At 37.0% G+C, this 17,684-nt stretch overlaps 1 protein-coding gene across 2 annotated transcripts in view; it reads left to right on the plus strand.

Annotated features, from left to right (window-relative positions):
• The window catches only part of cntn3a.2 (contactin 3a, tandem duplicate 2), a 67,590-nt gene that overhangs the window by 10,344 nt on the left and 39,562 nt on the right, over positions 1-17,684 (plus strand). Inside the window, exons 2-5 of one of the 2 annotated variants that reach the window (XM_043225550.1) lie at positions 813-987; positions 3,957-4,086; positions 13,134-13,309; positions 17,065-17,157. In XM_043225550.1, the coding sequence (XP_043081485.1) occupies positions 933-987; positions 3,957-4,086; positions 13,134-13,309; positions 17,065-17,157 (454 nt within the window). In that variant the 5' untranslated portion in view covers positions 813-932. Of the gene's footprint in view, positions 1-812; positions 988-3,956; positions 4,087-13,133; positions 13,310-17,064; positions 17,158-17,684 lie in introns of those variants that run through there. The other variant, XM_043225549.1, reaches the window with a different exon arrangement.

Here is a 17,684-nt window from a genome sequence, read left to right on the forward strand (position 1 = left end):
GGCAACCCTGAAACACGATTGGTGTAAACTGGCAGTGGGCGGGTTTCACAAACCAAAACAAAGGCCTAGCATTCCGGGACAGAACGCACATTTTCGAAGGAGAGTAATTGACTGTAGCATTGTTTTCAGATAAACAAGGATGTTAACTTGGCATATCTCCAAAAATATTACTACATACAGCGCATTTAAATGAATTTAAATTAGTACATTCAAGAGAAAACATTATTGATGTCCATCTTGATACAAATCAATAGCAAAGACATATTTTAAGACATGTCCGTGCAAATTACTTTCAGTTAAAACCACTCAAGCATGCATTTTCTGGATTTAAGCCTTGTCTGTGTTACCACGCATTAATGTATTAAACCGCATTAAGCTAAAATGCCTAACATTGTTTATGTGGGAGCTTACTAATTGTGTATATAGATGATTAAATTACATTTTAAGTGAAAAGCATTCGCATTTTGCATAAATCTGCAGACCTGTTTGTTTATATTGTTGATTCTAGGCTTTTTTTTAATTGTCAATATCTACTTTAGTTTCTCCAGCCGATCAATATCAATTTGCATCATGGAAAAGAGTATTGTTCCGAACGCAAGCGATCTCACTTGTGATCTTTTAAGCCACATTAGCTGCATTAGCGCTGTGATAATTTCGCCCCGTAATGCGTATTGTAAGCACACAGCAGCCGCCGCTCATTACCTCGTGGCTTTCTTTTGCATAAAAACTAATTTTTAGAGTTAATTGAGAAAAATAGACTGGACTGCCTATAACAAAGTATTTCTAATTTCTCATAATTTGCTCTTCAACAGGTCAGGTGGTTTTCTCGAGAGAGAGAGAGAGAGAGAGAGAGAGAGAGAGAGAGAGAGAGAGCGCAGCCGTTCATTCACGGCGTACTGGATTCAAGTAACACTCGCCCCTGGCAGCTGAAGATGACGTTACTATGGAAACAGTTTTTGCTGCTATCAATCATGGAGTATCTTGCAGGTAAAATGAATTGGTAATTCTTTCCCTCTGTGGCTCTTGTGGTGTATTCACAACTATGTCTCTATCAAGTTTAACTTAATATTTTTCTAGGTAGACTGTAACGATTTTTTGAAGCTGGGGGTTAAAACAGAGAAATCTGACTTTATATATATGACAAGTGCTCATCAAAAAGCGTCCTCTTGTTCAGTGAAGCGTTACGTACGTGGTCAGCCTGATTGTTGTTGTTGCAGCATTTGTTGCTATCAGCCCATATCTTGATTATGAGCGGAAGACAGTAATAGAGACTGACTCAGAGAATCAGGCTTACAGGAACAGGACGTGTTTTGGACGTGGTGGAGGGGCTTTCAATTAAGCTGTGCAGTCATTTTGAAAATGAATTGTGTTGTGTCGTAGAAGGTTTTGGAGGCTTCGATACAATGTGCCTGTCCTCCAAGGAAATTGAACTAGTATGTCACACTTTATGGCTCCACTTCCTACAGATGTTATATCCGTTATTAAGAATTCACAGAGAATATATAGCTCATAGCTTACCTAAAAATAATGCTTCTGTCATCATTTACTCACCCTTGTGCCGATCCGAATCTGTGACTTTCTTTCCCAAAAACACAAATTTTGAGCGTTTTTACTGATTGCTCTTTTCCGTGAATCCCAGCTAAGGCTTTTGAGCTTCAAACAGGATGCGCCATAACATGTGTGCTGCATTTCAGGTCTTCTGAAGCCATACGATAGCTTTGAGTGAGGAACAGATTGAAACTTGAGTCATTCTTCACCTCCTGCGAGCTGTTAACAGGATCGCCGAGTCTGTGCGCTGAACTCGAGGACCGGTTTGTTTTGTGAATGAATCATTCAAACTGGTTTTGTGAACCGAATGAACCGATTCATTAAAAAACAATCTGACTCCAAAATTGATTTGTTTTATTAGGGGTGAAAATTGTTTTATCACGATACCATCTCAAACAGATTGTAGGGGAGGGGGGGGCAACAAGCATGCAGGCAATATGATATTCGATCAAAACGCGCTGCGAACCGATTGTGCTTTGATTCGATTATAGGGGCCATGCAATTGATACATCAATATTACAATATTATTTTAACTCAAAACCGAAATATTACATGAACGTTTAATTGAACTCTCTGAAAATTACAAATCCTGTATCCCAGTTGGGACATCCATAACTAAAAAATACTCTTTAGTTTTAATTAATAGGAAAATACATTTAAAAATAGATCATCAATCATGTCGTGACAGCTCATAATTGGCTTGAGCAGTGAGATAAGCAATGACAAAAGTCAGACTTTCACAGATATCTAAGGGTCTCTTCTCTACACAGGCATATATGTACACACATACATATATATATATGACCATATTCAGCCTGTTCCTCACACACAAGCTGCTTTTTTTTTGTCTCTTTTTGTGGTCTTTTTAAAGCTCAAAAGCTTCAGCCTACGTTTATTTCAAATCTCCAAAAAGTCTTCCTTCATCTTGTAGGAAAAAAGAAAATCATTGGACATAATTTTCAATTTGAGTTGAGCTAATCTTTTAAAAGCAACATTTAACCGAATAGCAAAATGATTTTCAGTTAGGTTGACAAGAGAATAAAAAATAGAAAGGCACCGTATTGTAAAGTATAACTTCGTGCGCACAATGTAAATGTCATACGAGAGTGCCTTGCTTCGCATTTTCTGAACAAATGTCACACTTAAATGTGAAGATTCCTGTGAATTGTGCCGCTTTGATAACATCTTAAGCAGAAATTGAGTGATGCTAGCATAGCACTTGATTAGAACCCACACCTGGTGTGATCTCACCGCATATGGTCCGCGTTTCTGCACTCTTTATGCGTGCGTGTTACCGCGCAGCTTTTTTCATCTGCAGAATATTTACCCACAGTCTTCTTTTTCAAAATTCTTAAAGGGATAGTTCGCACAAAATGGACTTTCCACTGCAGAAAACAAAAGCTCATTTGAAGGATGTTGGCAAACAGTTTCTGTTGACTCCTATTGTATGCACAAAAATCCACTGTGATGTTTTGTAAAATATCTTCATTTATGTTCCATAGCAAATGATGACAGAATTTTCATGATTAGATGAACTATGCCTTTAACATCACAACAAGTATAACACTGTATTTAAGCTCCAGTTTTCAGTATTAACTAGTTGCTTATACCTAACATTAACAGCTACCTTATAACTATTAATAAGCAGCATACTCTTAATAATAGTGAAAATGTTTTACCTATTATATAGTGTTACCGTGTTTCCTTTTGTTGAGGAATATAAAGCTGAAGTGTGCCGTTTTGTTTTTTACTAGTGTAAGCGAAACATAAAGGAATTGTAGAAATTGTTAATTGCAAACTGGTTTCTTTTCTTTTGCAATCATCTATTCTTCTCTATTGTGATGTATATCCAATGAAACCGCTAAAAATGGGGCTTGATTTTGTCCATCGGGAACTGATTGGATCGTTGTCGTCCTCTTAATGGTGCACTTGTCATTAGAGAAAAGAGGAGGACAGGAAGTTTTTGATTAAATGTTGGGAAATTAATACAAAGATAAATCATTTATAACGAACCCTGTAATTTTCCATAACAATAAGAATAGTCAATCTTATATTCATGGTGACTTTAAACCCATCAGCCTTTGGTCGAACAAATTAGTCAGGCATTATTTCCTCCATTAAACTAACACCATTGGCGGAGTCGGAGACACTGTCTCTGGCTGCTTAGGATACTCAAACAGATCAATGGTTTAATGGCGCCCCAAAGCTTTCACATCTTTTGAAGAAATAAACTCACAATATGGCTTACATGTAATGCTTTCTCCCTATTAAAAGAACCAGGTATGGTTCTGCTCTTGATTCGGAGAACTATTCCATACACGTTTTGATATATAGAAAAATTACACACTTCAGGTTGAACTGTGCATTAAGATAAAAATATGTAATTGCATTCTATTGTTTGCTCTCAGAGTGTATGGATTATAAGTCTTTCAATGGGCCGAAATGGCGAATGGAGCCTAGTGATCTGACGGTGGGCTCACTGGAAGAAGAGGCGACGCTGACCTGTGACGCAAAGGGCATCCCTTCCCCTCAGTACAGGTACAGCTGCATTCTCTGCTTCTATTTTTCTCTCTGTATGTATGTATGTTTGAAAAGAATCTTTCATGCGGTGTGTAACACAGCTGTAAGTGAATGAGTGTCAAAGTGCACCGTGTATTATTGTCTCTCAAAAAAAAAAGAGTCGACCGAATCAACGAGTCGCTGCGTGTTGACTTTAACTAGAAACATTTAACATATTGCCTGCCCGCTTGTTGATCTGAATGAAAATGCTGATGCATTGTTCATACTTTTAGAGTGGTAAAAGAGCGATTGAAATTGTAACGCTGTACACAAAGCAGGACTTGCTCACAAACACTGCTTAATCAGGCATTACTGGCGCGATGAGATGAAAATAAGTGCCTACCGTTTGGAACCATTCGCATGAAAAGCATGCTTGTAACGCCTTAACACCGCCTATGTAGGCAGCTCACAGAGTTTTGAGACATTTTTCTTCCACTGAGTCATTTGAAAGATTCAGCAACACCAGTCATGCATGGAGAGATATTTATTCATGCAGTATTGTATGATATTATTAGAATTTAATGACCAAGACGTACAGAATTCACAATTTTCACTCCCCCAGTTGCCCGTGACAACAAAATTATCTTTCTTTTAGGTACGTCTCAACAGTCCATTAATTTTAGCTGTATGTTCAGATTAGATATATGCCGGGGCACAGTGTGTCACATTTTGACATCTGCATTATCTGATGGCAATGGTTAGTCAGGAATGTTCCTGTAATTTAATGGATTATGGATTTCACATCTCGAGGCTGTACCTCATAGTGTCTTCATGGGCTCCATCTTAACAGAAGAGCCATAAAACTGCAATATTTATACCGGCTTCACGCTGGCAGGGCTCAAGGAATGCATTGACACATACACATCAATTAAACATGTGGCACATGTTATGTGTCATGCATCATTCAATTTAAACCAAGGTAGATCTCTCAAACGCGCAGTGTACGTTTATTATTCAAAAGTGCGTTTTAAATACTGGGTTGAAACTTACTGTTTACAGCTTCAAAATGTCTGAAAATAGCTGATCAGAATTGATTTTATTTTTTTTCACTTAGAGAATTTCTTATGCCCTTCTCAACGCTGACAGTGTTTTTGAGGTCATCGGGTTGCTGTACTCTTCTTCGCTGGTAGGCATTACTGTGTCTTCCAAACCAGACACGATGCAATAAGATTCCAGCGACAAGCAATTTTTCTGTCCGTACCAGACACGGCTACAGGACGCAACAAAATCAATCACTAATCACGGCCAGTCAGAAGAGAGTGTGGGTGGGCTCTCTGCGAGCACAGCTGTCTCACATTTACAAAGAAAGTGGAAGTAATTCAATGAATACAAATTCAAAACACACACAGTGACTAATAAAATGTTTCCTAAAATTGATTTATTTTCGAGATATGTGGTAAATTATGATTTGTTACATTGTTTATGATTATTAAATTCATGCACAGTGATATTCAAATTAAAGTTAAATGATTTTAATATTACATAAAATGCTGTCAGCTGTCAGCCATGATGTTAAAGAAATAAAAAGCATTCCAGAAACAGATCTCCTGGTTTTGCCAGCTTGGCTGATTAGGATTTTTTATCAATAATTCAGTACATTGCACTCATTGTGTACATACATGTTTTACAGTGCACTTGTAGTTGAAAAGTTGCATTTGTAATTAATTTCTGCGATTACATTTATAATTACAATTGACCCATCCCTTAATCCTTAACCCTCTCTTATACCAACCCATGTTTCTAACCTTACACGCATCCAACCTCAATAGCAGTAAAAAGTGTTCTGCAATACAATATGAATAAGTACATTGCATTGATATTTTGATGTAAGTACAAGGCCACTGAACAAAAAGTGGGAGCTGTAACAGGACCTTTTAATGCTTAAAGATTTTTTGAAAGCGCATATTTTTTCAAGAAATTAGCATTTATTATTCCTTTAAGTACTAAAAGGATTGTTAATGAAACTGTTAAGCCATTATTTGCTATACAGTTATTTACTATTGCCATCCTGAATCTCACAGGAGACGGATCACATGATCTCCACCGTCCTTGCACCTATTGCTCACTATTGTCATGAATCTGGTCCTCGAACTTCGGTGCACACACCACCAGATGTCACTTCCTCTCCACATTGACTCCACACCGCACCACTGTCGTAGTTCGCTCTGGACTTCACCCACTGCACCGACGACACACACCTGATTCGCCCGTTCAATGCAGAGCATTGTTTCAGCATTTATCACACACCTTGTGATAGCTACATTACAAAATCAGTTTAGTTTTCCTAGTCTCTCCTTGTCTGTTTTCCCATGTTCTGATTCTCACCGGTGTACTTGGGATTTACCCTTTCGTCTTTTCGTTTGGACTCCGTTTGATCCTTCCTGGATTATTGCTGGTGTTTTTGGATTACCCCTCCTGCCCAGCCTATTTGGAGACTGTTTACCGATCTAAGACCCACGCATGCCCGACATCTCTTGTGTTTTGCCCATGCCGTACCTGTTTGCTACTGTCGACCCTGCTTTTGTTTTGATCATGTATTATAATAAAAGCTTGCGTCTCTCATCTCATCGCCTCCATTACAACTATTCATTTGTATAAAGTGAAACATTTTAGCATCGTTGAATTGCAGCCAATCACTTATGTCACTAGAAAACTGCAAAATCATTGACCTCATCTCTTTTTCTCACTGCAGATTGCTGCGTATGACATAAACAGAGATTTCTTTGGACACAGACCCTGTTTACACTTTGCATTAGATTGTGTTTTTGTCGATCCCAAGATGTCAATGCTAAATACAGTTGTAAATGGGGCCTGAAACATTTTGATCTTGTCCACATTTGACCATTTCTAAAAAGCATTTGACTGTATTGCTTTCATAAACATTAATGTGGTCAAATTCATTTGTCTTTCTACATACTGATATAATTCTTAAGCATTATGAAATGTTTTGTTAAAGCGTGCTAGCCACATGGGATGTAAACTTTGCCAGCTGAAATCTTAAGTTTGGTTTGAAATGTTAAAAGCAGTTAAAATGAATCCATGAATGATGAATGAAAAAAAACTACATTTCACACAATTCCTTGCACACTATTATGGCTTAGAAATTATAATGCAAATCGCACCAATACATTCCTGTACCAACGTAATAAAAACATGGCCACAGTCACGTATTGAATACGCATTTTAGCGCCACTCACTGGATGTTTCGCTTTAAAACATATACTTTACAAAATATCGGTATTGCCGAAGCATCGCCACAAGCATATATTCCCAATGAGCCTGGTTTGCAAAAACCACAGTGTTCTCTTAGCGTTCCTGATTACCCAGCATAATTTTGCCGCTATCAGAGCAGAAATGAAAGCTGCTGCTCTACGTATCATTTTCCATTGTCTCCTTTTACATTCATAGGTAAATTGCGCAAGCTTATTTTGCAATATTAGACTGAGAGATCAGAAAAATCCCATATTCACCCTCCCCTCAAAGAAATCAGGAAAGTGTTTGAAAGTGGACAAAAGAAATGGATGAAAAAGCCAGTGGTAAATGGGAATGTGTCTCTCATGTCTACACGAAAAGGCATCAGCAGGAGTAAACAGGAAGTTAGACACATAAAATCTAACGACACAAATCTTTAATCGCCACCCAGATTTGATCTTAGTTAATGGGTCGCTCCAATCCAAAAAAAAAAAAATGGTGTCATTGATCACTGGGGGTACCATGTCAATCCAAACCCGTAAATGCTTCATTCGTATCTGGAACACAATTTAGGATAAAAACCATGAAACGTGTGACTGTGCCATTGACTGCAAAGTCAATAACACTATTAAGGTACAGAAAAGTATGAAAGACATCGTCAGAATAGTCCATCCGCCGTCGGTGGTTCAATCGGGATGTCATGAAGCGACAAGAGTGCTTTTTGTGTGCAAAGAAAATTAAAATACGACTTCCATTTTGGAGAGTATCCATTAAATGCAAACTGTCGGCTGACTGTTCTCTGTCACGGATACATTTTCTACGATTATTTACCTTGATTTGAAATGAAAACAGCATATCCGTGTGTCGCGTTCAGTGGACACTCTCCAAAGCGGCGATACGCGAATGGACTGTTCTGACGATGTCTTTCATACTTTTCTGAACCCTGACAGCGTTATTTACTTGGCAGTCAATGCGACAGTCACAAGCCTCCCCGTTTTCATCCAAAATATCTTAAATTATGTTCCATGAACGAAGCTTTTATAGGTAAGTGATTAATGACAAAATCTTCATTTTGGAGTGGAGTGACCCTTAAAGGACCAGATTTCCTCCCCCGGTTGAAAGCACATGGGTTATGTTTAGCCTTCCTGTACCGTTCACAGGCCTGTGCGTTCCTCATTTTCTTCTAATCATCTTTTTGCTCTTTCTCTTGCTGTGCCACACGTCATGCGGAGCGGTGCCTGAGCCTTAACCTGCACACCTCTCTTGATGTGCAAATAGGGCTGAAGCGCTTCTTCTCTGGCTCCTTCCTGCTATTGAGCAGGGAAGCTGAGTTGTCAGCTCTCTAGAATAAATTGCCCGGCTATAACTGTGAGGTTCATAAAAAATAAAGGTAGATGCACTTTTAAATTACTCTTGCACTATCTCACCGGCCGGTTCTTGAACAGTGCAGCACTTGCTCCCCTAACTGTCAAAATATGATTTTTACCACCCAAGTTTCCTGACACCCAGGCAAAAAAAATATTGCCGAAGCTACTCCAAAGAATAAAGATTTGACAAACTTTATCAAATCCACGCACTTACTGGCAGAATGAGATATCAACGATGAATTGCCAAAAGACTTGATTTAATCTGTATAAATTCTTCAGTGAAGTGTGATTGCTGACAAAAATATCTTTTTTGAAGCGAGTCAGTCTGCATAGTTTAAATGAAGTGCATGCTAAAATGATTTGTGCAAACGACAAGGTAATTGCTTGAAAGAATACATCAAACCTTGAATTCAAAATATCCAGCCTTTCAAAGTTATATTAGAAATCCCAAACTCATGTCCTGCTGCAGCTTGCACGAGAAATTAGTTTTCTTAATAGATGCATCTTTCCTCTGTGAATACAGATACAGCTAAATGCTTCATTAAAGACCGAATGATGGTTTTGACTTCAAGCATGAAGAACAAATGTCCTTAGTTCTTAGACTTATTACATTTTGTGAATAATAGGGCTAGGTGATAAAAATAAAATATTGTAAAACTAAAAATATATTGCGTATTTTGGACAGTCTCCATGATGTATTTGGATAAGAGGAGCCATCATTTCTGTCAAACTGTATAGATGTCATTTACTGTCAAAATATTTTTCACTTTTCACTCCATTTTGAGAAGTGGCTTGTGACGGTAATGTTTCAAACAAAGAGGAAGCATCTTTTGTTTGTGATTGTAATGATCAGCAATTTAATGATTTAGTAATTTGGTCATTTTAGCTAATTATTCTAGTTTCTGTGAGAATAGGAAAGTACAAATATATTCTTTTTTGGACGTTTTTTTTTTCTAGTTTTGTCTCCTTGGTTACACATTTATTAGTTTGCACCTGATGTTTATTTCTGTGATTTATTTTATTTAAACCCTAATGATTTGTTCAGTTCTTGGTCTGTTCTCATTGTTGCTTTGCTGGTTTTTCTGTTCAATTATTGGAGTAAATTCTCCTAGTTCTGTTTTTTTTTTTTTTTTTTTTACTAAAAGTAATGGTAACAATACCAGTATAGGAGCAAATTACCATAGCAGCTTATATGCATTTTTAGCATATTAGTTTATTATATATAGTAGTTATTTCAACTGCTGCAACAATGACATGGCATCATCATAGTTATACGTTGATAAGATCATTAAAATATCTTTCAGAACTGCTGAATAATAATAATAAAAAATTAGCAAACAATCAGAATTAACTTGAATTCAAGCACAGACGACATAACTGCACCATTTGTTTATATTGCATACAAATGTATTATCCAATAGTTATTATTTTTAAGGCCGTAATTGTCTACTTCGTTAATTTTTAATAGCCTTATTATGTAAAATTAAGTAATAAATAACTATTTTGTGATAGAAATATATTTATCTTGTACAATATTTTGGTCATTTTTGTTAGTTATTTTTATTGGTGTAAATGGGAATCAGTTCACAGAAAGCAAAAAGTACAGTTGTTTTAGTTGAAATAAAATGAATATGTAGAAAAGTGAAATACGCAATTTTTAACCATTTTACACGTCAGGCTGAACTGCATACATTAATTTTTATATTTACAATTGGGAAAAAAAACTAAAGCACATTTTTGGGAGATGCATCAAAAAACAAAGTTGAATCAGTGTTTTAAATCAGAAAGTGACAGTTAAAACACCTGTCTGAAAACTTTTCTACTCACGAATCGTAAGACTTTTGAATCGTAAGAATTCATAAAAAGAAGCCTCAAACTGCTTAATTTAAAAGCATTAAGAATATATTGTGAATATTCGATATATTACCCAGCCCAAGCAAATGCAGTTCATTTTTATGTGTTCGTGTTTTGTTTCTTCTTAGAAATCATTTGAAGCATTGAGAGTTTCTGGCCTGCGTTGCTGGCCCACAACTGTGTGTGTGTGTGTGTGTGTGTGTGTGCGCGTGTGTGGAAGCAGAGATTGCTCCCTTGGAACATACGCTGGCCGCCACAGCCAGAGACTGGTCTCCAGGGCGGTCCACAGGTGTTGAAGGTCTGAGCACCATGAGGAGAGCAGAGAGATGAGCAGATGAGCCTGGTGCTTTGGATCCCACACCAGCAGTCGTATCAATGATGCCCCCCCCCTCCTCATACAAAATTGATATAAACAGCAGGGTCGACTCCAGTTCAGCTTCAGCCACACTGGAGACTCGGCACTTTCCAGAAAAGCCCTGAGGCGAACGTAACCCCACTTCACACCTCCCCTCACTTCATCTCCGTTTTTCTTCTGTTATCGCAGCCTGCGCGGATGTGTCACCTATTTGCCGCTGTGTGTCAAGTGCCCTTGATCGGGCCTCACTTGCCTCGCTACTATTTTTACCCAACAGAAAACCGCTTATTGATGTCGAACGACTCTTATTTGCATTGCTCGCGAAAAGGTTTCACATTAGAAGCAGCTGATGATTTGAGCGGAGCGAGAAAGCTATTACATTGTGAGATGTCAAGAGCGTTTTGTTCTTGGCCCTTACCCTGATCCCTGCTATGTTCATGACATATACAGCTGCTCTCAGAGATAAAAAATGCTGAAAAGAAAAGATAATAAATATACATGGGTAAAAACGGTAAGAAGCTGTGACTGGAACCAATGCATTGAGTCAAGTGATATTCCATCATATTTGCTCATTTATGGATGTATGGTTAACCTGTTGTGCCATTTACTAAAGGCCCACTTGACAGCTGATGGGCATTCTTAAGAATAAATTTATGAATTTCACAGTGTGGGTGGAGAAAACCAGAGCATGGCCTTCCTTGTCAGGAAACGGTGCTTTTTGTTCCCATGGGGAAAAAAAAATGTTCGGATGACAAAACTAATTTGTGGGGGGAAAAGTGATTTTTAAAAAAAAAAAAAACTGAACTACACCAACAATTTGTATTTTTCTATCTGAATTTTTGTTGTTGTTTCTGTAATTTTCCATAGTTTCCATAAAGTGTATTATTATTAATATTATTATAAAATTGTATATTTCAAAAACACATTTCTTTACAAAAGTAGAAATAAAACTGTTGGATTTGTTGGAAAAAAAAAAGGTTTGCTTTCCAAGAACTGTAAACTTTCAAGGGTTTTACTTTACAAATAATAAAATAAGCAACTAAAAATCAAGACGTTAATTATACATTCTATTAACTTTTTGTTTGTTTTTTGTTTTTAAGAAGCAGTTTTATTTCATTTATGTAATTTTTTTAAAGTTTCGGAAATGATTTACACCCACTGCCATTTTTTTGAAAGAATATAAATTTTACTTGTTATGCCAATATGTTATCAGGTAGAAACTGAGTAAAACATATTTTAAAAAATCCAGTCACTCTTTATGTGAAGGTTCTCGCTATTAACTGCAACGTTTGTCTCAATAAACTCCTCATTTGCTGCTTATTAATAGTTAGTAAGGCATTTGCTAAATTTAGGTATGGGGTTGGATTAAGAGATTAAGTAGGGTCATGCAGAATAAAGCATCAATATGTAGGCTACTAATAAACAGCCAGTATGCAAGTAAAATACATGCTAGTTAATAGCGATAATTGGTAAAAAGTTAGCATCGGTAAATCGTGAACAACTGGAAACGTCATAGAGCCTTTTTATATTGCTGTGTACAATAGGGGGCCTTGAACACAGCTCTGTGAGATTGTTTTTGTATTTACACCTCCATTAGCTTATTTGCAGCCACCGCTCATGCTAGTAAATTAGCACACAGCATCTGTTCCTGGGGTGTGCAGACACACAGTTGAACTATGGGAGTTCAACCCAGCTGACGCCCTGTCAGAGCGAATGACTAGTGAGGCCTCAGGATCCTTAAATGATCTTGCGCCCTTTGAAAATCTGTCCACATTAGCGGGCTGGCCTCTGAATTGCACGCTAGTAGTTAAGGCCTCAGGTGGGCTCGGGTCTTGGGTCTTAATGATAGGCGTTGATGAGGTGTGAGAAAGTGGAATTGATGAGACTCTCCGGCGCTAATCATCGCACAATGAAAAGGACAGCAAAAAGAGCTGCTGGAAATCTTTCAGCATAAAAACTCAACATGAATTGCCTTTTGCGAATGCTTTTACCTGTGTAATATGATCCATTTCCACGCGAAGCTGCTTTTCTTCACAACATTTTCAACAAAGCGAGTTTCGAAATACTTCTCGTTGAAATGAATCAGAGATGAAGCATAATACCAATCTTTGTAATGATTCATTGATATTCCACATGGCATTTGTACATCCAAAACAAAATCAATCGCAAAGGTTATCACGGAAAATCACTCAAAATCAGCAGTTACCACAACACATTGAGCTGTGTGCGCTATCATCTGTCTGTTTGTGTGTCTGTAGGTGGTCTCTGAACGGCACGTTGATTAATCTCAGTACCGATTCCCGTCGGCGGCTATCTGGAGGAAATTTGGTCATTAGGAGTCTGGACCGAGCCCAGGATGGAGGGATATACCAGTGCACTGCCTTCAACCCACAGGGAGCAATTCTTAGCAGAAGAGCGAGCCTCCAGTTTGCATGTGAGTCATCGACTGTGCGTTAGCATGCTATATTAGCACTTCAGCCGCTCAATGCAGGGTGACAGGTGTTAAGAGTGGATGCTGCCAATATTGGACTAGCTTAAAGAAGAGAGAAAATGAGTTATCAACACCTTAACGCGACCAATGCAAATATAGCTCCTACAAGAAATACAGTGAAAACAAATGGTTGGCACACATTTAATTTAATCTTTCCATTGTAATGTAGAAAATGTGTTTTAAAAATGTCATTTAGTTTGTCATTTTTTTCAGCGATATAGCTGAACATAATGCAGCATGTCTTATCAACCCACAGCCTTAAAGTTAGCTTGGCTTTTCGTGGTGAAACGTTTTGGCACCTCTCATATAGACACAGAAAAAAACTTGATTAAAATAATAGTTCACCCAAAAATGACAATTCCCTCGTTAGTTACTCGCCATAATGTCGTTACAAACTCGTACGACCTTTGTTCATTTTCAGAACACAGATGAAAATATTTTATTTATTCAGAGCTTACTGATCCTCCATAGACAGCAATGATCTTAACACATTTAAAGTCCAAGGACATTGTCAAAATTGACAAAAAACAACTTTATTTAACAGTTCTTCCTTTCTGGGCCTTGAATGTGGCAGGACCCTATATTATACTTAACGGGTACAGTATGATTAAATACAAAGCTTTTTGGATTTAAAATTCAGTTGATTTAATTGCATTTAAATAATGACAGTATTTAAATATGTTAAATTCCATATCATTTATTTAATATATTTAACCAGTTTGACTCAAAAGTGCATATGTCCATATATACTGTATTGCATATACAGCATTATAATAAACTAAACTTTCACTGTACTGTCACTAAGAGTTTTTAGGACCCTTTTTGAATTGTATACGTGTACGAATGACTTTAAAAAATGTACTAATGTTTACAAAGATTCATAAAATATTGAGTCTGTCAGTGGATTTTATTACATGTAATTAATGACAATTAAATATTTTCCGATTCCAATACATTTAACTAATTTGAAATAAATATTTACATATTATTTTGAAACAAAAATTGTCACTGTACATTTATTTTCTTACAGTTATTTATAGTTTTACTTTCTGTACGAAAGTCTACAATGTATGCGTCCATATACATTTCAGCATATTTTCAAAAATGCATGTTTAAAATCTTCTTCTGCATTATTTTAAAGGCATGTCACTGTGTGCAAAAGGTGATTTCTGTGCTACTGCAAAACAAATGTTTTCTATCACATGAGAGAGCAAACAGCTAATAATTTATTAATGAAAGGAATCAGCAATTATTTTTATTTCATTAACGAATCCGGTCTCTGTGCTGTGCATGAACAACCTCTGCCAGACACATCATTTTACAGCAGTGAATAATTCATTTTAATGGATAAAACATCAGAGGTCACGGTGTGAGCGGTGCAGGAAAAATGCACAATCCAAATTGTCCAAAACATGGGGGATGCGTCATGTTGCATTAAGTGCTTTAAACAAACTCTTTAGGCATATATTTTTATATGGCTTGCCCTGTCAATTGCTTTGACAGATGTCTGAGCTATGCAGTTTCAGACCAGCAAATAGTTTACACTTGCCATGATCTTAGTATTAAACCATAGTTGTACTATTAAAACAACTGTGGTTATATAACAAAAATGGTTACTACAGTTTTACTATAATGAAACCATGGTTCACTTTTGTAGTGCATCCTGTACTTGGTTGTGTTGTGAGTATTTGCAGCACATGTGCTGTCAAACTGATTAATATGTTCTTTATTTGCTAGTGCTTTTTCTATTTGTATATATAGTTGTAGCACATTGTGCTGTCTCTGCAAACATATTCTGGTCCCCAAAGATTTCCTTAGTACCTTAGTATGTTTTCATATTACACTGTAAAACACACACAACACATATATTAATATTAACTACAACTTTTCTAGGCCTGCCCCCTAATAGCAGAAGAGGCTTGGTCAGCCAGAATTTTATTAGCCGGAAAAAAAAATAATCCACAGGCGAAGTCACGCAGTCCATGACTGGCAGAAAAGGTCAGGTGGACCCAAATGCTAGCCTATCATTCATCGACCTCGAATATGGCTTATTTAAAATATGTAAGAATTAGCACGGTTAGCGCTCGGTTTAATGTTATCCTAGATAATGTGCGCTATAGTGTCTATACAGAGACTGAATAGTAGCGGTGTGGTGCACTTAAAATACTGGTCATTTTTGGCCATACGGATAAGAGAAATGCATATTTCAAATCTGTAAGGACTCTATGTTTATATGTGTGCACTCACAATAAAAAACTAATTGCGCCGAAATAATGATAGCGAACAGGATGTGTTTTCTGTCGTTTCCGTCTGTGATGCCTTACAGATATAAAATATATCCATAGAGGGTGAAATGTCTACTTACAAATATACCATTTCAAATTGAAAGCCAATGATCTCAGATTATGTTATTCGTATGAAAATATGCATAGAGGTGCATCACTGCTGAAGAGATGAGTGTTGGCGACACACAAAATATCAGAATGGTAATGCAGTCTCCTTACTGTTTTTCACTGACATTATAATTATTTCTGCTGGTGCACTGTAGCAAGCTTTATTCTTGTGCTTGCGCACTTATTAGGATGAAGGCAATTAGAGGCTGATAATAGCCTAACGGTTCAAATTGTTTATTAATAAACGTGTGATTAGTCGACTAATGCTTAAGTCAACTAGTACTTAAGAACTACTAGTCAACCAAAAAAATCCTTAGTCAAGGGCAACCCTAAACTTTTCTCTCAAATTTTAATTTGCTGCTTATTAAAGGAACACTACTTTTTTTAAGAAATAGGCTCATTCTCCAACTCTCCCAGAGTTAATAATCATTAACCGTTTTTGAATCCATTCAGCTGATCTCCGGCTCTAGCGATAGCACTTTTAGCATAGCTTAGCATAGTTCATTGAATCTGATTAGACCAGTAGCATCATGTTCAAAAATTACTAAAGTGGTTCAGTATTTTTCCTGTTTAAAACATATCTGTTGTAGGTGTATTGTGTACTATCGTGTACCTTTCTAGGCTGATATGACGAGGAACTATACTCTCATTCCGGCGTAATAATCAAGGAAGTATACTGCCGTACCATGACCGCTGCAGGCGTAATGATATCGCACAGAAAGTCTTTGGTCATTTTTGAACACGATGCTACTGATCTAGTTGGAGTCAATGATCTATGCTAAGCTATGCTTAACGTGCTATCACCAGACCCGGAGATCGGCTGTAGACAAGGTCACGATTCGTTTTTAGATCATCAATGCGAGTCACTGCTAGCATAGCGCCATCTACTGGTGTGATGTTAAACAGTAGAGAAAGCTTTATCATTGAATGTTAAACAGTTTGGCCATAATATACATCAAACCAGTGTCAATGTAAGTATTAACTTCATATTTTTACCCAGTCACCACTGGAAGAAATTGCTGTCCTAACTGACCTTAAAATTATGTTATACAGCATCTTGATCAAATCTTGACTAAAATTTGATGTCAAATTGATATCACTTGATATTAGGGTGCCTGCTGGGACAGCATCTTGATCAAGTCTTGACTAACATTGGATGGCAAATTGATATCAATTGATATCAAGGTGCCTGCTGGGATCTTAAGCTGGGATAAAAGAAATCATCTCTAAGGTATTTTCATTTCATGCTCGTGTCTAGCACTGCAGTATTTTCTCACAGTTTTTTTTTTTTTTTATGCCTTTCAGACTTGAATTTAAAAACTCAAACAAGAAGTGCTGTCTCTGTGCGAGAAGGCCAGGGGGTTGTTTTACTTTGTGGTACACCATCATATGCAGGAGGTAAGGCATTTATAGTGTTACTTTTTTATTTATAGCCTAGTATAGCATAAATATGCTGCACGTGTGTGTGAAATACAGATTTCTGCTCCATGAGGTTTAACTTTTATCACTGTGCTCCATTAAATGTTTTTTTTTTAATTGGAAGAGCTTGCATGCTTTGTTTTTTCATTTTATTATTATTATTTTTTATTTTTTTTGCACCTTGTGGCCTATAAAAATGTTTACAAATTTGAAGGGCTTAATGGCTTTCAAGTTAGAGTGTGAGTTCATTTATTTGATCTTTGCCTGACACGTATGTCGAGTATTTTTTATTTTTATTTTCTTCATATTCTTTGGTTTTATTGTGTTTTATTAGATGCGTTTAACACAGCTTAGGCTTCTAATTGCCTCATGATCATGGGTCAGATTTCAGAAGTGCTACTGGGAGAAAAAGGTGTTATCGGTGCCCTAATGATTATACCAGAAATTACAAAGAATTTCTCATTTAAGTTCCCGAGAGTGTTTGGCTAGCCTAGCTGATTCGTTTT

This window comes from Puntigrus tetrazona, chromosome 23, assembly GCF_018831695.1.
Source record: "Puntigrus tetrazona isolate hp1 chromosome 23, ASM1883169v1, whole genome shotgun sequence".
NCBI lineage: Eukaryota > Metazoa > Chordata > Actinopteri > Cypriniformes > Cyprinidae > Puntigrus > Puntigrus tetrazona.